Source organism: Lissotriton helveticus, chromosome 3_1 (assembly GCF_964261635.1).
Source record: "Lissotriton helveticus chromosome 3_1, aLisHel1.1, whole genome shotgun sequence".
NCBI classification, from domain to species: Eukaryota; Metazoa; Chordata; class Amphibia; order Caudata; family Salamandridae; genus Lissotriton; species Lissotriton helveticus.
The window spans coordinates 239469323-239497315 of NC_136061.1; the positions used below are offsets into that span (position 1 = coordinate 239469323).

At 45.9% G+C, this 27993-nt stretch overlaps 1 protein-coding gene across 1 annotated transcript in view; it reads right to left on the reverse strand.

Annotated features, from left to right (window-relative positions):
• The window catches only part of KSR1 (kinase suppressor of ras 1), a 218056-nt gene that overhangs the window by 73773 nt on the left and 116290 nt on the right, over window positions 1-27993 (reverse strand). The window contains exon 12 of the mRNA XM_078679707.1: window positions 20908-21293. Coding sequence (XP_078535833.1) covers window positions 20908-21293 — 386 coding nt within the window. The remainder of the gene's footprint in view (window positions 1-20907; window positions 21294-27993) is intronic.

The following is a 27993-nucleotide window of genomic DNA, read 5'->3' on the forward strand; positions in this document are numbered from 1 at the left end:
AGTTCAGGATATCTAGAAGCTCATATAACAAACATATCCGTAGTGCGAAAACCGAACACTTTAGGGCACAGCTAGACAATGCCAAAAACGGACCTAAAAACTATTTGAAATCATCAAACAACAAGCTAACCAATCCACCAACCAACTTACTGCACACAAGATCTCTTGCCCCAATGGGGAGGATGTCTCAGCACACTTCTTTTAAAAGTCAAGAAAAATTTAACTTGAACTGGAACTCGCATCAACTACTGTGCAGCATCAGACCCTGCCCTTTCCGTCATCTTGGCTAACTGCAGCAAGTGCACCTACTTCCTACTCCATAGATTATACTCCAAAAACAATGCATCATGGAACTCATTTTTACTACGAGCTGCTCAATTTTATGACTTCATTAAGCCCTCCGATCACTTCAACTATCCACTACCCGCCAAGTTCTTCAAAGAGCTCAAATCTGCCATTCTCCCACTCTGGTCCTTGATTATCCATGAATCTCACTGGCAGGGTAGGATTCCTGATTGCCTCAAGATGGGACAAGTCACCCATATCCCAAAAAGCCAAATGCAGACTTAGTGGATCCTAACAACTTCTGGCCAATTACTAACATCATGACTTTGGCCAAAATGCTTGAGAAATGAGTTCACACACAGCTCAGTAACCACATCGAGATGTTTCAGCTCCTTGACCAATACATTAAGGTTTCAGAGCGGGTCATAGTACTAAAACCACTAAGACACAATGTTGATGACGCCTTGAGATCTCTTGACCAGAATGTACCCTGCCTACTTTTCCTTCTTGATCTGTCCTCGGCGTTTGACACGGTCAAACATGATAAACCGACTGTTCTTCTCCAAAAAAGGATGTGGCTATCGGACCCTGTCTTAAACTGGTTTGCCTCGTTCTTACAAAACAGAATACAAAGACTCAAAGTTAACCATTCCCTTGCAATCAGTACCCTGGTCTAAATAGGAGTCCCTCAAGGTTCCACACTCTCGCCCACGTTTTTCAGCCTCTTCATGGAACCGCTCTCCGAAATTCTGAACGTTCCAACATATAATATCACATGTATGCAGAGGACACTCAATTGTATTTGAAAATGTCTTCTCCGGATGGCATCAAAACTCCTGCTGAAAACTCAATAGGTAACTCACAATCACCTTCTGCTATATACCCTCAAGACAGAATTCATCTTGATTGCCCCCACAACCATTCTGCTCCCACTCAAGACTGACTCAAACAACTTACAGCTCTCAACTGGACTCCTCATGTTGTTGACTCTGCTAAATCTCTAGGCATAACTCTGGACAAATACCTGAATATGCAAGATCACAACAGTGCAACAACTAGGGAAGCCAATCATCATCAACACACTAAGGAAAATCAAGCCATTACTGCCCGCTAAGGACATTCAGTCTGCAGTCCAATTCCTAGTCATCTCACCCTTAGAGTACGGCATTGTGACCCTGGCAGGGTTGCCCAAATCGAGATTTGCACCTCTAAGAGATACTATGAACTCTGCAGCCAGACTCATCACTGGTTCTAGGAAACATGATCACATCACTCCAGACCTAATTCAACTCAATTGGCTGACTATCGAAGCAAGGATTTGGTTTCAAGATAGCCTGCCTGACACATAAAGCTATTCACTACAAAACCCCAGTGTACCTGACAAAAACACTTGAACAATCTGGTTTGAATAGGGCCCTAACAAGCTCTAACATGATCATGTTGAAACACCCCAAATTCAAATACAAAAGAACCTACAATCGTACCTTCTCTGGTCTTGCACCAAGAATATGGAACGCTCTTCCTCGGATCTAACCCCTCTACCTCCTCATTCAAAAAACAAGTCAAATGGTTACTCATAAATACCCATATACAGTAATAGTCCTTAAGCCACCATAACTAACTTTTACCTCCTGTTGATATTCTTTGATATCCCATTCAAAGTAGCAAATTTCTGCGACTATACATGCGCCATAAGTTTGGTTGTTCTACTGTTACTTTACTTATCTCACAAGGTGGGTTACTGCTCTTGTTTTATATTTGTGCTTGTTAAGTTACTTTTTTTGTAGTTGTATTTTTGCCTTTTCCTCCTTTTCGCTTCTGCTCCTCTGTACAGCGCTCTGATACCCTCTCGGGTAATGTTTGTGCTTTTTTAAAACGTAATTTTTTTTTAACAATTACAGGCCATACCGTACAATGCCATACTATGGAATAACAAGCCATACCATGCCAAACAATGACATGCCATATAATACAATGTCACACTATTGCACGCAATGACAGGCCATACTATATAAATACAAACAGATGATGGACGGAGAGCTGAAACTTTTCAGATTCTCACCTCCAGTCATGGATATGGGTTGAACCCATCATCGTTCTTTAGCTCACTTCGCCACCCTAGTTCAGACACAGCTATATGCAAATCAGTCTTGACTCTGTGCCTCATGGGAACAGTCCAGCCCGAACTGCCAAGCCATGTCTTACCTGGACCGGAATAAGCATCCTGGTACCTGTTTCCGGCCATACCATACAACACAATACAATTCCAGGCAGGGGCGGACTGGCTACCGGGCGGTTGTGTGTGCTGCCGAGCTGGGGGCTGATTTTGTTGATTGGGACCTGCGTGCGCTGAACAAAATGTGTTTTGCTTTTTTTTTACTTCAAAACGCACGCAGGTCCCCATCAACGAAATCAGCCCCCACTGCAGAGAAATTAGCCCCTAGCTCGGCAGCAAACACAACCGCCCGGTAGCCAGTACGGCCCTGATTCCAGGCCATATCATACTGTACTATATAACCACATACCATGCCATACCATACAAAATAACTATAAAAAAATTGACAAAGCCAATAGATCTTGCACAGGCGAGACCTGGCGGCTTTGCCAATGCTTGTTTAATTGAGCCACTGTTATGTACCGTTTTTTATGCATCCAATGTTGAAATGCATCATTTTTTTCATTTATGTCACCTGTATAGAATAGCCAGACAACAAGCCAAATCACGAAAATACTATTCAGAGTGACCTAGCCAATGTAATTACCCTTAATCTCACTGTTTCCTTCTAGCCCTCTAGACATTGACAAAACCAGTCCCAAAGGAGGATACGCTGTCTGTTTTACTTCAAATTAAAAAAGCTGCTGCCCATGTGGTTTTCAACCTTGTGTTCACAAAATGCGGATACCGTGCCTAAGCAGAGGTTTTGCATTTTGAACACATACATTGTCATATTGTCGATCAGGATGAACATTCATTGAAATCTCTACATATTACAACTCCATTTACTATCTTTGTTTTTTTGGGATCATTGGTGGATAAGCTCAAGTCTTCAAACTGAATTCGCTTTCACGTCAGAAAAAAGGAACATGCAAATAAAGTTCACAAGATTTATGCGAGGAATGATCTTCACGACCCAAATTATCTTAATAGCACAATCTAATTGATCCAGCACAGAAAAGCAATGCCTCTAGCACTGTGGTGCCTCTTCCTAAATGGCAAGTGAAATGCTCTGACAGGAATGCCTTGCTCGCTGTATCTAAGGGCCACATGCATCAAGGTAAATTGCATTCGCAAACGGTGCGAATCGCAAAAATCGGCCGTTTGCGAATGCAATTTCCTTTTTTGGGATGCATCATGTTTTTTTATTATTTCGCAATTTAAGGAACCACAATTATGTTGCGATTTCTTAAATTGCGATTGCATTTAAGAAATCGCAATTTGCGATTTCTTAAATGCAATGCAGCACACTTTTGAAATTGCGATTTCGCAAATAGAGAGAGGTAAATTACCATGAAGTTCACCTTCATGGTAATTTGCGAAAATTTTGAAAAAAACAAAAGTGCATTTTTCAAAGTTTCATTTTACACACACATGCCCACATTTGCAAATTGTGAATCGCAATTAAGGAAATTTAAGAAATCGCAAAAAAAAATGCGATTTCTTGATGCATAGCCGTTTGCGATTTCTTAATTGCGATTCCTTCATTTTCACAATTAAGAAATCGCAAACGGCAACAATGATGCATGTGGCGAGTTGTGGCTTTTTTTATATACACATTGTTTTTATATAGCGCAAACTTAACCCAGAGATATTGGATATCAGAGCGCTTTACATGAGCACCAGTTGCATTAAATGAGAACACATTAAATTTTTTTTGTTAGGCAGAGGGAGATTAAGTGACTTGCCCAGAATCACAGGATGTTGCGCGTCCTTGCTGAGACTCGAACACGGTTTTCCAGATTTGAGGTCTGCCGCCCTAGTCGTTAGGCCAACTTGACATGGACACTTTATTGTTCGTTTATATAGAACACCAAGCCTGTTTTTACAACACTTCCCCTTTAACTAACCCGGAGCATTGCAGCTATTATGTATTAAGCCACTCCCCACCCTACCCCCAAGACCACCCTCAGAGGCACCCTCATCTACAGACCCCCGGGACCACGCAAACAATTCAGCGAGGACATCGCCGACTTCGTCAGCCCGCATGCCCTCCCCTCCGCTGACTACATCCTCCTCGGGGACCTCAACTTCCACCTGGAGAACAACCACCACCCTTCTGGACAACCTCGCTAACCTCGGACTCAAGCAACTGGTGACCACCCCCACCCACTACGCCGGACACACACTCGACCCCGTCTTCTCATCCAGCAAGGACATCGCCTTCAGCCACGCCACCGGACTCCACTGGACGGACCACAGCTGCGTCCACTTCAGCTTCAAAAGGACCACGATCCACCACCAACAGCAAAAGGTTGCACGCAGAAACTGGAACAAGATCACAGCCGACCAGCTCGCGACTTCCCTGAGCAAGAACCCACCCACCAGCGCAACGAACCCCAGCCAAGCGGCCACCAACCTCACGAAGTGGATCAGCGACTGCGCAGACGACCTCGCCCCTCTGAGGAACCCGCCTAGCAGACCCGGGAGCAAGAAAGCCCCATGGTTCACCGACGAACTCAAGAGCTCCAAGAAGGACTGCAGAGCCCTTGAGAAAGCCTGGCGCAGAGACCCAACACCGGACAACATGACTGCCCTCAAGCTCGCCACCCGAAAACACCACCAACTGATCCACACCACCAAGAAAACTGCATTCAAGGAACGACTGGACAACAACGCACACAACAGCAAGGAACTCTTCAACATCGTTAAAGAGCTCTCCAACCCCAACGCCGGAAACAACTACATCACCCCTTCGCAAGACCTCTGCAACTCCCTCGCCTCCTACTTCCACAACAAGATCGTGGACATACACAACAGCTTCAGCACTCAACCGACGCACGCCACGACCGAACTACCGCCCCCCACCACCACCCTCCGCGCCTGGACCCCGATCAGCACCGAAGACACCATCCGCACGATGAACTCCATCCACTCCGGATCTCCGACCGACCCTTGCCCTCACCACGTCTTCAACAAGGCCGACGCTGTCATCACACCCCAACTGCGGGACACCATCAACACCTCCTTCAACACCGCTACCTTCCCGGAGAGCTGGAAGCACGCCGAACTCAGCGCCCTACTAAAGAAGCCATCAGCCGACGCCACCGACCTCAAGAACTACCGACCCATCTCACTGCTCCCGTTTCCCGCAAAAGTCATCGAGAAGACCGTCAACAAGCAGCTGGCCGCCTTCCTCGAGACGAACGGATCTCTCGACCTCTCGCAATCCGGCTTCCGGGCCAACCACAGCACCGAGACCGCCCTGATCGCAGCAACCGATGACATCCGAGCCCTGCTCGACAACGGAGAAACAGCGGCCCTCATCCTCCTAGACCTCTCCGCGGCCTTCGACACTGTCTGCCACCGTACCCTAGTACAGCGCCTCAGCAACGTCGGAATCCAGGAGAAGGCACTGGAGTGGATCAGCTCTTCCTCGCCGGAAGGACACAGAGTCCGCCTCCCCCCGTTCAGATCAGAAGCCACCGAAGTCATCTGCGGCGTCCCTCAAGGCTCCTCGCTCAGCCCAACCCTCTTCAACGTCTACACGAGTCCCCTCGCAGCCATCGCACGCCAGCACAACCTCAACATCATCTCCTATGCCGACGACACCCAGCTGATCCTCTCCCTCACCAACGACCCCCCCACCGCCAGAGCCAACCTACACGAAGGGATGAAAGAGGTAGCCACATGGATGAAGAACAGCCGCCTGAAACTAAACTCGGACAAGACGGAAGTCCTCATCCTGGGTTCCTCACCCTCCGCCTGGGACGACTCCTGGTGGCCCCCCGCCCTAGGCAGCGCACCCAAACCAACAGACCACGCACGCAACCTGGGCTTCATCCTGGACTCCTCCCTCTCCATGACCAGACAAGTCAACGCCGTCTCCTCGTCGTGCTTCAACATCCTACGCATGCTACGCAAGATCTTCCGGTGGATCCCCACCGAGACCAGGAAGACGGTCACCCAGGCCCTCGTCACCAGCCGACTGGACTACGGCAACGCCCTCTATGCCGGAACCACCGCCAAACTCCAGAAGAGACTCCAGCGGATCCAGAACGCCTCGGCACGACTCATCCTGGACATCCCCCGTCGCAACCACATCTCCGGACACCTGAGAGACCTGCACTGGCTCCCGGTCAACAAGAGAATCACCTTCCGTCTCCTCACCCACGCACACAAAGCCCTGCACAACCAAGGCCCAGGATACCACAACAGCCGCCTCAACTTCTACGCTCCCAAACGCCAGCTTCGATCAACCGGCCACGCCCTCGCCGCCGTCCCCCGCATCCGAAGAGCCACCACAGGGGGAAGGTCCTTCTCCTACCTCGCCGCCAAGACTTGGAACTCCCTCCCGACTCACCTCCGCCTGACCCAGGACCACCTCACCTTCAGGAAGCAGCTCAAGACCTGGCTGTTCGAGCAGTAGCAGACCCCCCCCCCTAGCGCCTTGAGACCCTTCGGGTGAGTAGTGCGCTATACAAATACAAATGCTTTGCTTTAAGTCAAACGCCAACTTCACACGACGAGGGAACCCTCGACGGTTACTCGCCTTTACCGTCTGGATTATCGTATGGCACGTATCCAGGTGTTTTGTAGACAGTTCATTTCAAAGCGGTAAGCGTTATCATATACCGAACAGCCCATATAGTCAGCGCGTAGCGCATTACTATACTTGCGCAGTGAAGGAATCGCGGTTAAGACCATTTTACGAGTTAAGCGCGTCGCGTAATTTAATATTTGGTTTCATTTTGTAAAGCGATACACTGTTACAATGCACGTGCTGCATGGAACTAAACGTTACCTCGTCAACCACGCTAATAGCGATATATGTTCCCATAATAGAATGGTTTACAATTCTGAAACAGCCAGCAATAACCGCTAGAATGTTAAGCTTCATCTTAATTTATTTTGATAATCCTTCGTAAATGGGGTGAACACATTTCCTCAAGTCTCCTGTTCTTTTTAAACGGTGAATTTATCATGTTTAGTTTATATCTCAGAATACTGTGGCATGTATTTTTGAAGTAGAGAGCACATAGAACTGACTTTTATGTATCATTTATTGTAAATTATACAATCAGCAAACGTGAGAGTATACAATACGTATAATGAATTCTAGAGGTGGAACATTAGAATGTTTTATTTATTTTTCTCTTGTAGATTTCCCTGATGAAGGCATCCTTTGCCGAAATGCATTGGAATAGAATGTAATGGAACCAAATCATGTAAACCGTGGAATGATGTTCATTTAAATTGCTTTTGACCATCAGAATATATGTTCAATTATGGAATTGAAAAGGAACACATGGAAATGAAAAAGAAGTATGATTAAAATACTTTGAAGACACACTTCCATAGTGCTTTTGATTTTATTTTGAAGAATTCTTGTTAGCAGAATCCTCGCACATCTCTGTGCCCCAGGAGACACCCACACAGTCTGTGTAGGTGCAACCTTTATTAATTCAAGTATCTACTCCAGTGCAGGGAGTACACCTGAGGAGCACGAACTAACTAACACCAAAGTTCTCTATATATTCGTAGTGCGCAGTCACATCATAGAATCAATTCCTTAATTTTCGCAATTACGAAATCGCAAACGGCAACAATGATGCATGTGGCGAGTTGTGGCTTTTTTTTATATACACATTGTTTTTATATAGCGCGAACTTGACCCAAAGGTATTGGATATCAGAGCGCTTTACATGAGCACCAGTTGCGTTAAATGAGAACACATTAAAAAAAATTTGTTAGGCACAGGGAGATTAAGTGACTTGCCCAGAATCACAGGATGTTGCACGTCCTTGCTGAGACTCGAACCCGGTTTTTCAGATTTGAGGTCTGCCGCCCTAGTCGTTAGGCCAACTTCGCATGGACATCATTGAGCAAGTTCAGTGAGGAAGAACTGTGCCTGCCGTTTCTGGTTATCCCAAACAGAAGAGTGTGGGTCACCGATTCTTTAGATCAGACTCTCATTTTGAGGCAGTATTTGTCTGATTTGTATGCGGTTCTTCCTACCGACAAGTTAGAAAAGACGGATTGCACATCTGAGGGCAGAAACGTAACAGCCACTGTATTTACGAGCCAACTTCATAATTTAAATTACATTTTAGGATTCTGTTTGCCTTAAAATAAAATGAAGATCCTGTTAAAATATATTCTTAACGTCAGAAAAGGCAGTGGCCACTAACTTCTATCTGTTTCCATGTACTTCAGCAGGTTTATATGTGCTGCCACCTAACGGGTAGAATGTGAAGTGTAAGTGTAAGATATTCTCATACATTAGACTAGATAATAAAAATGTCACTGTTGTTTAAACATTAGCTCTGAAAAAGTAAATGTCTTTTTTATATTAAATATTAAATTTATATAGAAGCATCATATATGGGACTATCTTTTGCTACTTGCAGGAGAGGAGAGACTAGGATGTGTAGTGAGTGAGAAAGAAAGGCAGAGTCACAGAGGGAGGAAAAGGAAGATAGGGCGGGAGAAAAACCCGAGTAATGCTTGAATAATGAGTGCTTTGTGCATAGGACCCACTATGCAGGGCCATTAAACATAATTTTGAAAGTATGGCTTTAAAGCGTCAAACTCACAATTATCTGGGTCATAAAAGTAAAATTTGACTAGTCTAATTACGAGACATGTGGATTAGCAATTTCTCACTGAAACAAACTAAGGTAGGTGAGTGGAAATGTTGTGCTCACTTCATATTTTGCATCCATATATCTTCAAGCGTTGAACTTTTCCAATGGGCCTCGCAATAATTTTTATCTATGTTCCAACTTTAAGGAATTACAATGACCCAAGCGTTCAGTATACGATTTGCAGAAACGAGACGTATAGACCTCGCAAACCTTGGTGAGGGCAACCATATCATGCAAACCTAGAGAAATTATGTGTGACTGGGGAACAAGTTGCACATGAGACACATTAATAAGAATAGTGGAGCCTACCATTCTCAGAGACATCTTGGACTGAGACGCGCACCAACATACTGCAGTAAGGCTATGCTGCCACCTCTCTCTGAGGTATGACTGTCTCCCTGGTTGGGAGCAGAAGGCAAAGTATCTGTAAGCTGTTGATTTTTAATAATGTGCTCTAACTAAAAGCAAGCATTATCTGCTTGGAATCAGCTCTTCTTTAGCACAATTAAAAGAAAAAGTTTGGAGTGCGAGAATGAAGAATGCATAAAAGTGATGAGCAGCAAATAAAGAGGGAAGTTAATGTTAAGGGAAAGCTGCGATTCAATCGCACACTAAGTAGTGCCACTAGTATAGCTAGTGGCTGGTAGTGCTACTAAACACAATTTGAACATGCACTCACTGCCCAGTGGTAAACCATATGCCGCTGACTGATGGTAATATAAATTACAAATCTTGAAAATCTGCAATTTCTTTTTTTTTTGCATTTCTGTATTTTCACAATGTATTTAAACAGTCAAAGAATGGGTATGTAGCATATCGAGAGACATCACTGTTCAATGATACATTGACCCCTTACTGTTATTTTATGCCGTTGGTGCCCAATTTTCCATTCTCCAAGAAGATCATAGAAAGAGTGGTAACAAGTAGATTTTCAAAGTATGGTTGAGTCTAATGCTAGGCTGGCAGACTGTCAGTCAAGCTACGGCATTAAGTGATGTCAGCTGTAGACTCCTCAGGATTATGGTTAGAGGCAAGCAAGCTATTTTGGTTCTTCTGAACTTCTCGGCAGTGTCCACCACCCTGTGCCATGCGGTCATTCTGGATGGTAAATAACAGTACTCAAAATCTTGAAGTGCTCAATTCATTCCTGTTGGATCAATAATGGTGTGTTACATTGGGCAGGGTTCTCTTCTATGCGGCAAAAAGTAACAGGTGGAAGCCACTCAAGGATCTTGCATTTTCCTACTCTCTTCAATGTACACATTCAACTTTCATCTGAGATACTGTTTTGATAATATTATCTGCTTTCACATCTGCCTTGATGATAAATTACTAATTCTGCAACTGATGGGGAGGGGGGTCTCTAGTGGGCTCTTATTTAATCTATTTAGAGGCTAATCCAATCATGCACAAGAGAAAGTCTCTTGACCTTAAGAAATGCTTCATAACTATTGCTGTATAAACTATTAGAGGCAGATTAGTAGTAGTACCGTTCAATGTCTTCCTACTGAGCACCAAAAATAAGTCACCCAACAATATGCTTCAGTTATGAGTACTTAAGTGACATTTGGTCTAACACAATACATTAGCAATATATAACCAGAGATAATATGGATAAAGATCTAGAAGTAATCATCATGCAGCCAAAGTAAAGACCTAAGGCACCAACTAAGATGCCCTTATGACGCAGAAGAAAACAAGTTACTTACCTGTAACTACAGTTATCCAGTATTGGTATCTTTCATAGATTAACATGCCTGAATCATTCCCTGTCACCGAGATGGGAGTCCCACGGTACAATAAAAAAGCAGTGCTATAATTAATAAATCGGCCAAAAAGCTACATCATAGTAGCCTATTTACGTCCTTATAGGAAAAGGACCAAAAGTCAGCTCCAACCAATCAGTTACCTCTAGAACACTCCCAACAGATGCAGTTCTCCTCAGATTTTCCTAGCACAAGTGGGAAGTAAATATCCCTAAAATCACTGAGAACTAGTTCCACGGGGAGGAGGATTGATGCATGTGAATCTAAGAAAGATACCAATACAGGATGACTGTAGTTACAGGTAAGTAACTTGTTTTCTTATCCAGTATTGGGGTATCTTTCATAGATTCACATGCCTGAATCAGAATGCAAACAGTACCGAAATTGTACTTTGCGGATGGTAGGTGACACACCATTTAACACTCCCAATATAAATCCACTATTTTGAAACATTGCAATGACAAAGCATAAAAGCAATAACCATACAGTGGATATCCACATGAGAAACATAACAATTGAGAAACACAAGAGCATGATCAGTGTATTCAGTGCAACAGTAAAGAAAACTAATAATAGACAAGTGTTAAAGAAATTTAAAGAATCTGACCTTATTGAAAGAGATGGCGTAACACAGCTTGTCCAACCACTGCATCCTCCTTTTGTGCAGATTGGAGGCAGTAGTGTCTCGTGAACGTGTGGACATTCTTCCATGGCGCAGCACAGCATATCTTGTCCAATGTAACTCCAGCAAACAAAGCTGTAGATGCCGCAACAGTTCTGGTGGAGTGTGCTTTAGCTTTCACCCTGAGAGGCTGGTTTGCTTTTTCGTAGCGGAAGTGAATAGCCGATGCGACCCATCTGGTTATTGTAGCCTTTATTACAGCATTCCTTGTTTCCCTTGACGACAGGCCACTAACAGTTGATCCGTTTTTCTAATATCCTTTGAAGATAGAACTTCAAACATTGTTTTTACATCTAATAAATGTAATGTCCTCTCAGCTGGAGTAGATGGATTTGGGAAGAAAGTTTGTAGTATTACTGCCTTGTTCAAGTGAAATTGAGTGGGTACCTTTGGAATGAACTTAGGATTTGTCTGCAGGATCCCATAGTTCTGTGTAAAACGCAAGAAGGGTTCCTTGATCGTGAAAGCTTGAATCTCACTAACCCTTCTTGCAGAGGTGGGAGCCAGTAAGAGGGCTACTTTCCATGTGAGATATTTGAGATCTGCTTTATGGATCGGTTCAAATGGTTGTCTCATCAGTTGTGCTAACACCACATTGAGTTCCAACTCCGGAGGAGGCAAAAGCACAGGAGAAAAAGTCCGAAAAAGTTCTTTCATGAATTGTTTTACAAGAGAAGACTAACAAAGAAGGAAGCTGCAGATATTTCCTGTACCTGGAAATAGCAGCCAGGTGAACCTTGACTGATGAGAAAGTGAGTCCAGACTTGGCCAGTGAGAGTAAGTAAGGTAAAATCTGTTCAGCAGGAGCTTGAATTGGATGAACTTTGGTGGTTTCACACCAACACTGTGAACAAACACCGGAAAGCTACACAGCCCACAAGAACACCACCTGCAGACCACCACCACCAATCAATCAATCAGTCAGAGCATTTGTGTAGCGCACTACTCACCCAGAGGGTCTCAAGGCGCCAAAGGGACCTCCTTCCTACTGCCTAGATAACAATGCACACAACAGCAAAGAGCTCTTCAACATCGTGAAGGAACTCTCCAACCCCAGCCCAAACACCAATGACATCCCACCTTCACAAGACCTGTGCGACTCGCTGGCCACCTTTTTCCATCGCAAGATCGCAGACATCCACGACAGCTTCAATGGCGTGACCACCCTGGCAACCACTGAGACCCCCGCTCCCACGACCACCACCCGCACCAACCGCCTGCTCTCCTGGACCAACATCAACGATGACGACACCATCAAGATCATGAACACTGTCCACTCCGGATCCCCGGCAGACCCTTGCCCACACCACATCCTCAACAAAGCCAGCAGAACCGTCGCACCCCATCTCCGGAAAGCCATCAACATCTCCTTCGAGACTGCGACCTTCCCGGAGAGCTGGAAGCACCCAGAGTTCAACGCCTTACTCAAGAAAGCCAAGGCAGAGCCCAAGGACCTCAAGATCTTCGGACCCATCTCCCTGCTCCCTGCTCCCGTTCCCGGCAAAGATTATCGAAAAGGCCATCAACAACAACTGACCAGCTTCCTCGAGGAGAACAGCATCCTGGACCCATCCCAGTCCGGGTTCCGCAGCAACCACAGCACCAAAACTGCCCTCATCACCGCCACCGATGACACCAGGACCCTGCTATACAACGGGAAAACCGCAGCCCTCATCCTCCTGGACCTGTCAGCCGCCTTCAACGCAGTCTGCCACCGCACACTATGAACACGCCTCTACAACGCTAGAATCCAAAAGGCCCTGGACTGGACCTCCTCCTTCCTTTTCGGCAGAACACAGAGCATCCGCCTCCCCCCTTCCGCTCCGAAGCCACCGGGATCATCTGCGGCATACCCCAAGGCTCATCCCTCAGCCCAACGTTGTTCAACGTCTACATGGCACCAATCGCCCACGTCGCACGACCTCAACATTATCTCCAATGCAGGCGACACCCAGCTGATCCTCTCCCTCACCAAGGACCCCCACACTGCCAAAACCAATCACCACGAAGGAATGAAGGCCGTCGCCGACTGGATGAAGAACAGCCGACCGAAGCTGAACTCGGACAAGACGGAGGTCCTCATCTTCTGATCCACCCCCTGGGCCAACTCTTGGTGGCCGACTACACTAGGAAAACCCCCAACACCCACCGACCACGCATGTAACCTAGGGGTCATCCTCGACTCTACCCTCTCTATGATGAAGCAGGCCAATGCCGTCTCCTCCTCCTGCTTCAACACCCTCCGCATGCTTTGCAGGATCTTCAAGTGGATCCCCACCGAAACGAGAAGGACGGTCACCCAGACTCTCGTCAGCAGTAGACTGGACTATGGAAATGCCATCTATGCAGGAGCCTCGGCCAAACTCCTGAAACGGCTCTAAAGCATCCAGAACGCCTCCGCATGCCTGATCCTCGACATCCCGCAGCCACATCACACCCCACCTGACAGACCTGCACTGGCTCCCTGTCAACAAGAGGAAAACCTTCAAACTCCTCACCCACTCACACAAGGCACTCCGCAACACCGGACCAGCGTACCTGAACAGCCAACTCAGCCTCTACACCGCCAGCTCTGCTCCACAGACCGCGCCCTCATCACCGTCCCCCCGCATCTGAAGAGTGACCGCCGGTGGCAGATCATTCTCCCACCTTGCCGTTAAGACTTGGAACACCCTCCCCATCCGCCTAAGGCAGACCGAACACCTTCTGACCTTCAGAAGACTTCTCAAGACCAGGCTCTTCGAACACTAGCAGCCCTCCCCAGCGCCTTGAGACCCTCATTGATATGTAGTGCGCTTTACAAATGCTATGATTGATTGATAACAAAATCTTTTCCATTTTAAAAGATACATCTTGATAGTGCTTTCAGCACAGAATTTAAACAGTATGTCTCGACAGTCCTGTGAAATGCTGAGATCCTTGAACTCTAGGAATTCAGGAGCCACACATGCAAGTGTAGGGATTGCGGATCCGGGTGGACTACCTGACCACTGTTCCGTGATAACTTGGTTGGTGTTGGATGCAGGCGAATGGGTTTGTCTTGTAACAACAGAAGAAGCTCCTGGAACCAATACTGTCTGTCTGGGTGAACGGGGTGCAATCAGAATTAGGCGGCAGCCTTCCAGTTTCAATTTCTTGAGCACTCTGGGGATTAATGGAATGGGGGAAAAGCGTAAACATAGATCCCGGACCATCTCATTGAAGGGGCATTTCCCCTTGACCCCGGTTGAGGGAACCAGCTGTAATATTGGCATTTCTTGTTCTCCTGTGACGTAAACAGATCTAGAGTTGGTTTGCCCTGTGTCTGTAAGATCTTGTTCACCTTTGTTTGTTTTAACTCCCACTCGTAGCAGCCGGATAAAGATCTGCTCAGCGAGTCTGCTAATGCATTGTGTAGACCCTTGACATTCTCGGCCCTCATGGTGATTCCATGAAACGTTGTCCATTCTCACAATTCTTGCGCTTAATGGGAAAGCGTTATGGACCTTGTTCCTCCTTATTTGTTTATTTAGTACATGCTGGTCGTATTGTTGGTACTGACCAGCACTGAGTAACCTGCTATCCTTGGAAAGAAAGCCTGAGGAGACGAGAATAAGGTCCAAAGCGCCAGACTGTTGATGTGCTGCTGTTTCTGTATCTGAGACCATCTTCCCTGGATCTGTAAATCCTGCAGATAACTTCCCCATCCTTCCATGGAAGCGTCTTTCGTTAATACGAAACCTGGAATGGCTTGCAGAAAGGAGAGACCTTGAGCAAGATTTGCTGTTTGAGACCACCAACGGAGTGCGTCCACCATACGTGCGGTTATTTGGATAATATCCTCTAAAGAACCTAATGTCTGTGGCCATTGTTTCTGCAAATCCTCTTGAAGAGGTCTCATTTTGAGCCGTGCTAAAGGGATCAAGTTAATCGAGGAGGAGCACATCCCTAGGAGCGATTTGAATGTTCTAACAGAAACTGACGCTTTTTCAAATGGTTGTCGCTAATTTTTGAAGGCGCACTTGATGATCTTGAGACAAGAATAGCTAAGAGCTATTGGCATCCAGGGGCTAGCCCTCAAGTGGCTACAAAACTTTCTGACGAATAGATCCCAGACGGTCATCATGGGTTCCTATCAGGCAGAGAAAACATCGTTGGATAAGGGCGTTCCCCAGGGCTCCTGCCTTAGCCCCACCCTCTTTAACATATATATGGCACAGCTGGTTAAGGTAGTGGAAGCCCTGGGGTTCGAAACTATTTCGTACGCCGACGTCACACAACTGTTGTTTAACATCGGCCCCAACCAGGAGGCGGATAGACTACGCTTTTCCACAGGGATCCTGGAAATCTCTAACTGGATGACCAACAACTTTCTCCAGTTGAACCCAGGAAAGACGGAAGTCATGCTGCTGGGTAAGGGGGCGGCTATCTTGTCCAAGGATTGGTGGCCCTCACAGCTGGGTGCCTCTCCCGTACCGAAAGAGTGTGTTAATAATCTAGGGATTAAAATCAATCATTCTCTTTCAATGCAAGACCAAGTAGGGGCTGTTGCTGGGTCTTGTTATTTCAGGTTAAGACTGCTTAGGAAGATCTTTCCTTTTATTCCATTAGAACATCGTAGAACCCTGACTCAAGCCATGGTTATCAGCTGTTTGGACTACGGCAACGCCCTTTTAGCAGAAGTTGGCCTGACATCCCTTAAAAAACTACAGGTGATCCAAAATACAGCGGCCAGGCTGGTTTTGAATATGCCCGCTAGATCCTCTTCGCTACCACTACTGAGAAAGCTGCACTGGCTGCCTGTAAAGCAAAGATCCATCTTTAAAATCTGCTGTCTGACATTTAACGCCCTACAGGGTCAGGGCCCTAAATACTTGCAATATAAGTTGGTAAAAAATATTCCGAGCCGAACACTTAGATCTAGCTCGCAATTACTACTACATGTCCCCCGAATCAGACGTCACAGGTCAGGAGGTATGGCTTTCTCCTACCTGGCTCCTGTTTATTGGAACAGTCTTCCTATCTCTTTGCGAGAAATTCCATCTTATCAAATCTTTAGGAAGCACCTAAAAGCTTTCCTGTACTAAGTCCCCTCCTTTCTGCTTTTCTTCTCCTTGGGTTGTGCTCTAAGTAAGCGCCGAGATGCCTCATGGTGAGTCATTGCGCTATACAAGAAGGTATATAATAACAATAATAATAAGACGAAGAATGCTTTGCACTGGACAGTGTCGAGGGATGCTCCGAGGAATAGAATGTTCTGAGTTGGAATCAAATTTGATAAAGTCGCTGCTACCGATGCTAGGCACTTGGTGAAAATCCGTGGCGCTGATTTCAGACCAAACGGGAGCACCTTGAATTGATATCGGATGCCAGCCACTGTGAATCGCAGATATTATCGATGTTTTATATGGCTAGGGATATGAAAATATGTGTCTTCCATGCCCATAGAAGTCATGAAATCCCCTTCGTTTAAGCACCCCAGAATATCAGAAAGTGTAACCATCCGGAATGTTTATTTATTGAGAAATTTGTTGAGATTGCGGAGATCAAGAATTGATCGCCATTCTCCTGACTTCTTTTTGATTAGCAAGAAACAAGAGTAGAAACCTGTTCCTCTCTGCATGGGTGGTACTTCTTCTATTGCTTCCATTAGGAGCGTGATCAAGACTTCTTTGTGCAATAAGTGAAGATGAGGGGAAGGGGGACCCTTAGGTGGAGTGGTAGGTGGTATCTGGAGAAACTCTAGTGTATGACCCTTGGTGACAAGGTCCAGCACCCAGCGGTCTGAAGTGATCTTGTGCCACCGCTGTGCTTAAACAGACATTTTTGCACCCACCTGTAGGGGGGAAAAGGTTGACTGGCACCCTGAGAAGCCCATTGCTTTCTGGCAAAATCCCCGCCTTGTCGTTGTGTTCTCTTCCAGCCACCCTGGCGAGAGAAAACAGCCGCCGATGGCGGACAGTAAGAGGATTGATTGTACGTCTGTCTGTACTGAGGTTGGTATTGTCGATACTGCTGATTCGACTGATAGCCGCCCCGATATGTAGAAAACCCTCGCCCTCTGGCTCCTCTGAAAGGTATGCGTCTATATTGTAGAGCACCTAAAGATTTTGCGGTGTCTGTGTCATTTTTGATTGCCAGAAAGTGCGTCATCTATATGTTTCCCGAACAGCGAATCCCCATCATAAGCCATGTCCAGTATCTTCATCTGAACTTCGGGTCTAAAGGTAGTCGCTTTAAGCCAACCTTGGCGTCGAAGAACAGCTGACCCAGCTAACTGCCGAAAGCTTGTGTTAGCGATGTCTAACGCGCAGTTAATTGTTTTGGAGGCAGCTAGTTTACTTTGTAATAAGATCTAACGTGCCTCCTCTCTATCAATCCCGCTATATCGGACCACATTTGGTGGTCATAACAGCCAATGATTGCCAAGGCATTGGCAGCTCTAATTTAAGCTGCAGCCATAGAAGAGAATTTTTTCCCCAAAAGGTCTATATGACGTCCTTCTTTGGTGGAGTGGTTATTGGTGTTGCAGGGTGTTTTGAACGCCATTGTGCAGCCTGAGATATTACCGAATCTGGCCTCGGATGACCTATGAGGCAAAATGGACTGTTCTCTGGCGCGCAGTATTTTTCTCTATTCGAGGTAACACCGCAGTTATGGATGCCGGTGTCTTCATGATTTTCACGCCATCTTGCCAGATGTAATCAATGACGGGAATAGAGCAAATGATTTTCCTAGTATCCTCTTTAAAGTCATGTAAGAAACAGTCTGTTTGTTTAACCTTACTAGGGAGCTGGAACCTAAAAGCTGCTCTCTGCATTAAATTATGAAAACCTCAAATGTCCTCGGGAGGAGAATCAGAGGGCAAATGCGGAGGCGGAGATGGTGTCTCCATAATATAATCGCCCATGGATCTGGAGCATCTCCCGGTTTAGGTAACTCGCCTTCCTCAACCTCCTCATCCGAGGAGGAAGTGTCTTGATGTCCAGTTGGATCTTGTGCAGAAGCCTGTGCACTAGGTCGAGTAGGCTCTGGTTCTGGAACAGGAACCTCTACCTGTGGAATTGGGTTCTCTGTTGGAATCTTCTGCGGAGGAAATCTGACGATAATCCGCCAACATAACCTGTAGGTCTTGTATAAGTGCTGGAGGAAGATTAGACATTTCCCTCTGACGAGATTCCTGCCTGTGAAGGAACTGGTATGTATGCCGTGGAGCCATATATTGCCCATGGAAGTAATGCTCCTCCTAGTAATCATCCTCGTCAGCATCTTGACATTTAACGTGAAGCTCAGATGGACTGTGAGCCACTCTGTATGGATCTTCCTCTTCTTCCTCATCATAACCCTTATCCTCCATGAAGCCTTCTAACAGATGGGAAGGTGGTAGCGGAGACCTTTTACATTAGTCCTGAAAAGGCCTTTGAATTGTCTTTATTTGATAAACTCTCGGTGACAGAAATATGAATGGTAGGAATGTCTCTCGTCGACGGTCCTGTAGTCGACAATGGTAGAATCACAGGCACGTTCATAGAGGATGCCGTCGACGGTGTTGTCGTCAAAGCTTCTCCCGTCGACGGTGTCGTCGTCGACGGTGAAGTTGGAATCGTCGTCGATGGCTTCTTCGTCGACGGTGCGTCTTCGACGGGTTTTGACGATGGTCTTGTCGAAATAGAAATTCTCGTCAACGAAATAGGTGATAAAATAGCCGTCGTCTAAATAGTCGCCGTCGACGATGGCGTTGACGATGTAACACATACCATCCACGATGTGATAAAACTCATCGTCGACACATATTTTTTGTGCTTTTTACTCTCAGTTTCTGAAGAGGATGATCTTGGACGCTTCGTGAGTGGAGTTGAAGGCGGAGATGATGCTGGCTCAGAGGAGTGTTTAGAACTCCTCTCTTTGTGAAGAGACTTTTCCTGGTAAGTTTTCAGACGTTTTCTTCCTTCACCTGAGGAGCCTTCTTGAGACCCAGCCCTCTTGCTAGATGTGGAAGCTCAGTCCTCCTCCTCAGCCGAAGAAGAAGGATGCTCGTTAGACTTGAGCCATAAAAGTAATCTTGCCTTTCTGTCCCTCGGAGTCTTGCTGGAAAAGGTACGGCAGATTTTACAGTCTTCAGCCTCATGTTTGGGATAGAGGCAATAAAGACAATCTTTGTGAAGATCATCAATGTGGACCCTCTTCTTCCCACAGGTCCTGCAGGAGCGGAAGAGGTCCTTCTTGTCAGACATGCTTGCTTCAAGAGAAGAAAACAGAGTAGCACTCAGGGAGACGCCTTTCCACATGACGTGCGGTGAAAATCTGAGGAGAGATGCTTCTGTTGGGAGTGTTCTAGAGGGTGCTAATTGCTGATTGGTTGAAGCTGACTTTTGGTCCTTTTCCTATAAAGACGTAGATAGGCTCCTAAGATATAGCCTTTGGCCTGTTTTGCCCTACTTATTATTTATGGCACTGCTTTTGTATTTTACCGTGGGACTCACATCTTGGCGACGGGGAATGATTCAGGCATGTGAATCTATGAAGGATACCCCAATACTGGACAATACGAGGTAAATAAACTGATCACCTCCATAGCATATCACCTGAGGCTTGATCTCCATTTAATACCTTTTTTGTTCACCTTAGCTACAACTATTGGTGGCGAGGCCAGACTGAATTATTGTAACTAGAAATAAGTGGATATGCTAAAAAGCTGATTGAAAATGACAAGGGTTGCAAATCTCACCCAACAGGATACTGGCATATATACAAAGATTGTAGCACATGTAAGTGGTACCAGTCTGAGCTGGTCGGAACTTGGGTGTAATTAAAAATTCTCGCCCTCGCTAATAAGACTTATCAAAAATAGACTGGAACTGTGTAAACAAGCCGACTCTTGTGTCCAAGGGCTAAAATACGGTTGTTAGTGTGGAGGCAGGAGCTTTGGCCACCATGCTGCGACCTCTGAGGAACAGCCTCGTTCTGAGATGTGCAGGACTGTCACGTATCAGGTGTTTAGGACATAGCTGAAAACCTGGAGATTCTGATATTACTATCCAGGCAGAACTGGGATAACCTTCTTGGTTTTTCACCACTGTACAAGTACCATATGGACGGGAAGTATGTGTGAACAATATCTTAGATTGAGCTCTCACATGTGGTTATAAGTAGGAATTATTTGCTTGTACCTGGATTTTGTTGTTTTTGATCCTTACCTTCACTGGAATTCACTGGCTAATAACCTGTACCAGCTCTTTGAGCATTAGGTTGCTACATTTAAGATCTTGAAATAAAACAATATCAGGAAAATAGCAAAATCGTTCACTCAATTGTGAGGACAGAGCATACAGACACCCAAAGCTTACTGCAGAGAAGGATATATGTCAGTCCCATTAAATGCTCAATACTAACCTTGTGATGATTGCCAAGTGAGGGGGGTGCATGCAGGCACCCATAAAGAGCACCACGTTTTCATGCCGCGTCTGCCGGTAGTTCATAACTTCCTTTTTAAACAGTTTTAGATGATCCTGGTTATTGCCATCAATCTCCAAGAGACGGATGGCCACTTCGCCATGCCATTTGCCCCGGTACACTTTCCCCCATCGACCTTGTCCAATGAGGTCCCCTAGTTCAATCTGTTCAAAGGGAATGTCCCATTCTTGCAGGTATACGCTGGTTTGGCTGGCATTGCGAGATATCTTCCTTCGATAATGAGAGTTCGACGGGGGTAACTCATCTAACTCGTCATCCTCTTCATCTTCTTCTGCTTCGGATTTGTTCACCTCTTGCTCTGCCACCTGTTTTGGGAATAGTTATATGTTAATCATGACTTCATTCACATACACTGCATTTAAAGCCCTAAAACCCTTAAAATAAATGCTAAAGTAGTAGCATACAAGTACATTCTTGCAATTCCATTTTTACCATTTATCACTAAGTATCCAATGGGTAAAAGCCATCCAAAGGAAATTATTTACAATTTTTCAACTTTGGTATTTCTACACAGATTCATAGACTTGGAAAAAATCCAGCACAGTGAAACAGTAGTCTATTGACATAATTTTGGTCTTCCGCTCTGCCCTATGAAGCCAATTTTACACTCTAGAAAGAAGTTCATTCTGGCCCTAAGGGTAGGGAATGAATAGTGCTGCCCATTCCATTCCAGGAAACCTCTTTATATACATTATTTGCAGATCTAAAGAGTGTACTCAAGTTGCAGACTTCACAAAGCAGGCAAGCAATAGAAGTGCTGCAAAACTATGCAGACTAAAGCATAGGAAGAACTACATGAGTCTTCATCACAGTATTGCTCACCAAATTTGTGGTACAAGGATCAGAATTTTAAAAAAGGAGTTATTTATACCAGGTTTCCTATTTTAGGTTTTGCCTGCACAGTAGAGCAAGCTCAATATATACCTTTACTTATCATTCATTGAGTCAGTCGTCGCTCTAATTTACGTGCTTCTGGTTAGTCAGCACGCCGTCTGCTTTCACTTTCCAGACTTCCTGCTCAGCTTCTCCTGTCCATGCGTTGGCATGGAGCTTGGCCCAAGTACAGCTTCTGGTCACTATCTAGTGGCCAGTGTCCTTCCACTAGGTACGCACTCTGAAGGTACTTTTTAATTTTATTTGTAATTGAGCACTCCATTCAAGCGCATCTGCAGGCCGTTTCCTTTCCTCCCTGGCTTGTTAACCTAGCACTTACCGCCTGCCGCCATTGTTGCTTTTAACCTTTCACCCCGCTTTTTTTAACCCCTTCTCCCTGCTCTCTGTTCTTTTACCCACCCACCTGCTTCAGCCACTTCCAGTGCCCTCATTCGAGCTCATGAAGGTATTGGAGTGCTTTACATAAGCACCATTTACATCACACATATAAACTTTCATTTTTTTATTTCTATTGCACATGGGGAATTAAGAGATTTGCCCAGTGTCTGAGGATGTTGAGTCAAAGCAGAGACTCAAACCTGGTTCCCCAGATAATGTTAGCCATGTTGGAAAATCTGAGAGAGATTTATTTACACCATTAACTGCCATGGACATGGTCATTCCATTTTTATGGGTGCACACCCTATTGTGACATCAGTAACCCTAATTTGATATGGAGTACGCAGGGCCATAGTCATTCCATTTTTATGGGTGCGCACCATATTATGATATCAGTGGCTCTAATATGATAACACGGAGCACGTTGGGGCTTTAGTCAGTGACCTTTTTGTGAAGGCCTGGATACCAGTAATCCGAGTGTGATGTCACTAAGTGGCTAAGCGACTTCAGGATTTCTTTTTCTTCTACTCATTTTGAGATGTTGTCGACCCCTATTGTGTGGTCAGGCATCACATTAGTGATAGCAGCGAGCCATTTTATGGTGACTGTGAGACTGCTAGTAATATGTTTGTATCATAGTGCAAAGTCAAAGAGCTCACATGGGAAATCAGCAAAGGCTGCTTTTCTGATCCCTGTATAGGTATGTCTGAGCCCTCTTCTAGTGCCTTTCAGCCCTTTCGTTACGTTCATCCAGGTATCTATAAGTACTATGTCTGTGAGCCTTATTTTCATGTCACTGATCCCTGCTGCAGTATTTCTCAGCTCTGTTGTAATGTTTGTGAGGCCTAGTGAGGTATTTGTGGGCTCTGGTAGTGTATCAGTGAGCCCTGTATAATGTGAGTCCTAGTGAGGTATTTGTGAGGCTTGCCAGTGTATCTGTAGGTTATCTTCTTTCCTCCCGGCATGTTAAACCCCCACCCCAAGTCGTTATTAACCCACCAGTCCTCCTCACTACTCTTTTGTTTTACCCACCCCCCTGCTTCAGCCACCCGCTGCCCCCTCACTTGTGTCTCCTAAGACAGAGTGTTTTACAAAAGCACCATTTACAGTATACATAGACACTTTCATTTTTTTTCTGTTACACACGGGGGTTCAATGATTGCACAGGAAGTCAAGCCGGCACCAACATTCGAACTTGTCTCCCAGTACCAAGTTTGGCAGCTCTGCCTTCCCCATGCATGAGCTGTGTTAACCCACAAGCCCTGATTACTCAAAAACAATAGTAATACAAGAATCGGCAAAGAAATTAGATCTCACATAGGCAAAACCTATTCAGTTTGCCAATGCTTGTTTTAAACGGAGCTTCTAGATAACATGACAGTCAGCAAATTATCTTAGCCTGCTGTGACATCGTATTCTGTAGGGAATAGGATGAACATACCTCAAAAGTATGAGTATTAGATCTGTGCCTTAGATATCTAATGAGTATTAGCACATTGCATGACAATGCACAAGACCATTACAATGGATGTTCTTGAATCATTTACATTGTCATGATTCCAAAGAATATATATTGGCCCAACCAGGCCCCTCAACTGAGAAAGGTGCATTTCATTTACATACTTTGATTCTCCAATTCTGGCTATATTGTCTGAGAAACAAAGTTAAGTTACATTACAGGCAGCTAGGTGGAGGGATTATATGCCTGTGACAGATGGGCGGGAAAGGATATTGAAGGAGGAGTTAATCCTATTGGCTGCTAGTGGCAATGCAAATGTTATTGGTTTAAGACTTGGATAATGCATCGCCATGGTGCTTCTGTAAATAGACTGCTGAAGAGGATTTAAAATTCCATGTAAATATCTGAATCCAATGCATTCGATTAGTAGTTTGTATAATATAAGGTTAAGGAAGAAATATGGTTATGGTTACTGTTGTATACATTTGTGCATACATTTTTGCCCAAAAGAACATCAACATTTTGAAAGTCTGCTCTGAACCTGATGAACTTGACAATTAACTATTGAATAAATGCTGACGACAGCTATATCCACAGACTACATCTGAAGAGCACATGCTACCCAAGCAAGTCCTGTAGGCAATGCAGTGATGTGAACATATGCAACAATACATCTTTCTCATCAGGTTTGCATAAGACAAATGTGATGGCATTGCAAAAATGAAGCATTTACTTCCTTTATTAATCTTTTCACTGGTGACCCTACTTTTCAAGGATAGACAGAAAAGTATTCAACAATGTGGTTGCCGCAACAGGGACTATACACAGATGATAGCGATGTTTAGATGACGAACCTCAATTTGATATTTTTTGAGGCCCTGAAAATGCAAACATTAGTCTGAAAACAGGCAAAGTGGTGGGGGTCCTTTAAAACATTAATTCTGTTTAAGCATCTTGTAGGGGATTATTTTGAGGGATGGGGGACTGGTAATGAATATGCTACTTACCAGTATGCATCTGTTCTTGGCATGTAGGGCTGCTGACATTCATATCTATAGCATAGATCGCCGCCTAGTGTTGGGTCCGGATGATTGCACCTTGTTGTCCTGGAAGAGTCTTCGAAGTATCACGAGATAGGTGGCTCCTCCCCTGGACTACAGTGCGCATGGGCATCGACTCCATCCTTAGATTGTTTTTAGCCATCGTGGCAAAGATGGAGTGCAATAGTGTAAACGATGACCATGTGTAAGAGTATGTGTAAGAATAAGAAGTCTGCAACCGCTACGGGCGCCGGGGAGGAGGGCGGGCGATATGAATGTCAGCAGCCCTACATGCCAAGAACAGATGCATACTGGTAAGTAGCATATTCAGTTCGAGGCATGTGGGCTGCTGAATTCATATCTATAGCATAGAATACATAGCAGTCCCCCCACTAACGGCGGCTGTCCGTGCCAGTTGCAGAAGCCTGAAAAAGTGTTCGAAGAACAGCCTGCCCTACAGCTGCCTGCTGCTTGGAATGGACGTCTACACAGTAATGCTTAGTGAACGTATGTGGTGTAGACCATGTGGCTGCTCTACATATGTCTTCCAAAGGAATATTGCCTAGGAACGCCATGGAGGCCCCCAACTTGCGAGTGGAGTGGGCCCTGGGGGGGACCGTTAAAGTGCGCTTAGCCTTGTGATAGCAAATTTGAATGCACTTAACGATCCATCTGGCAATTCCTGCTTTGGAAATGGGGTTGCCTTTGTGCTGGGGTGAGAAGGCAACAAAGAGCTGTTGTGTTTTTCTGAAATCTTTTGTTCTGTCAATATAGTACATCAGCGCTCTTTTGACATCAAGAGTGTCGAGCATTCTTTCGGCGACAGTTTCTGGGTTTGGAAAGAATGCGGGCAGTTCAATGGTTTGATTGATATGAAACTGCGACACCACCTTTGGAAGAAACTTAGGGTTAGTGCGCAGCACAACCCTGTTGGGATGAATTTGAATAAATGGCTCTTGGACAGTGAGCGCCTGCAGCTCACTGACTCGCCGTAGAGAAGTGATGTCAATGAGAAAAGCCACCTTCCATGTCCAGAATTGAATCTCACAGGAATGGAGAGGCTCAAAAGGTGGGCCCATCAACCTGGTGAGGACCACGTTGAGGTTCCACACAGGAGCTGGCGGGGTCCTGGGAGGGATGACGCGCTTCAGGCCTTCCAGGAAGGCCTTAACGGCCGGCACTCTGAAAACAGAGAGATGCTGCCTGTTTTGGAGATAAGCCGCTATGGCGGATAAGTGTATCCGAATGGAAGCATATGCCAGATTGCATTTGTAGAGATGTAACAAATAGCAGATGATATCTGGAATGGATGCATCTAGCGTGTTGATATTGTGGGTAGTACAGTAAATGACAAACCGCTTCCATTTAGCTGCATAGCAAGCTCGGGTAGTGGGCTTTCTAGCCTCCCGGATGATGTCCATGCATTCAGGAGGCCGATTAAGGTAGCCAAACTCTAAGCTGTTGCGGATCTGGATGCTGAATGTCGCCATGGTTCTGCGTCAAAAGCCCCGGTGTGACGCGCAGCCTTTGATGCGGCACCACGGAGAGTTCTAGAAACGTGGTGTACCATGGTTGGCGTGCCCACGTTGGAGCAACCAGGATGAGCGTCATCGAGTGTTGTTTGAGTTTCCTTGCCACCAGTGGGATGAGAGGCGCTGGTGGAAAAGCGTACGCAAATCTGCCTGACCAGTTCATCCATATCGCATTGCCCTGCGACTGTGGGTGAGGGAACCTGGCGGCAAAGCTTTGGCATTTTGCATTTTCCTTTGTGGCAAACAGGTCTATCTCTGGATGACCCCACTGCAGGAAGTACGGGCGGAGTACTGATGGATGTATCTCCCACTCGTGCATTTGGTGGCTGTACCTGCTGAGCAGATCCGCCATCTGATTGTCTTTGCCCGGGAGGTGTTCCGCCATGAGGAAGATGTTCCTCTGAATGGCCCACTTCCACATGCTCTGAGCCAGATGAGACAACTGTGGAGAGTGTGTACCTCCCTGCTTTTGGATGTAGTACATGGCTGTCATGTTGTCCGTGCGGATCAACACGACTTTGTTGCACAGATGTACTTTGAAGGACTTCAATGCCATGAAGATTGCCATCAGTTCTAGGTAGTTGATGTGCATCTTCTGTTGCTGCGTCGTCCACAGTCCCTGCACTGTGTAGTGGAGCACATGAGCTCCCCACCCGTGGAGAGATGCGTCCGTCGTCAAGATAATCTGTGGCACAGGCTCTTGAAACGGTCGGCCCTTGCAAAGGTTGTGTGGATTCCACCAATGCAGAGAGCTGTATGCCCGACCGGTCACCAACACTAGGTCTTTCAACTGCCCGTGAGCCTGATTCCACTGACGTGCCAAGCACTCTTGGAGCGGACGCATATGGAGCCTTGCGTGTGGGACAATGAAGATGCAGGAGGCCATCATGCCTATCAACTGCATGAACACTCTTGCAGGCAGTGAGTGTTGTGGTCTGAACCGTAGGATTAGCGACTGCATGTTGCTTATCCTTGCAGGGTTCGGCTGAGCCGTAGCCGCCAACGTGTCTATTGTCGCGCCTAAATACTGCCGCACATGTGCTGGCTGAAGGTGTGACTTCGGATAGTTGAGTGAAAACCCCAGACTGTGAAGAAGGTGAATGGTGTGGGACATGTCGGCCGCACACTGCTGGGCCGACTTCGCTTGAACAAGCCAGTCGTCCAGGTAAGGGTAGACATGGATGTTCTGTCTCCTGAGGTGCGCCGCCACTGTCGCCAGACATTTGGTAAATACTCTGGGGGCTGTGGTCACCCCGAAAGGAAGGACTTTGAATTGGTAATGCTTGTTTTGAATGGTGAACCTGAGGTATTTCCTGTGGGAGGGGTGGAGTGGGATGTGAAAATAGGCATCCTTGAGGTCCAAGGTCGCCAGAAAGTCTCCTTTGTTGAGCAGTGGAAGAACTTGTTGCAGTGTTAGCATGTGGAAATGTTCTGAGAGGATGTAACGGTTCAGGGGCCGCAGTTCTAGAATTGGCCGGAGTGTGCCGTCCTTTTTTGGGATTAAGAAGTACAGGGAATATACCCCTGTGCCTTCTTCCTCCACCGGCACGAGCTCTATCGCGCCCTTTTGCAGCATGGCCAGAACCTCCTGCTGCAATAAGTGCAAATGCTCTTGTGACATAGGACGTTGCTTTGGGGGCATGTTGGGTGGAGTGTCTGTCAGCTCTAAACAATAGCCGAACTTGATAAGTTGCTTGACCCA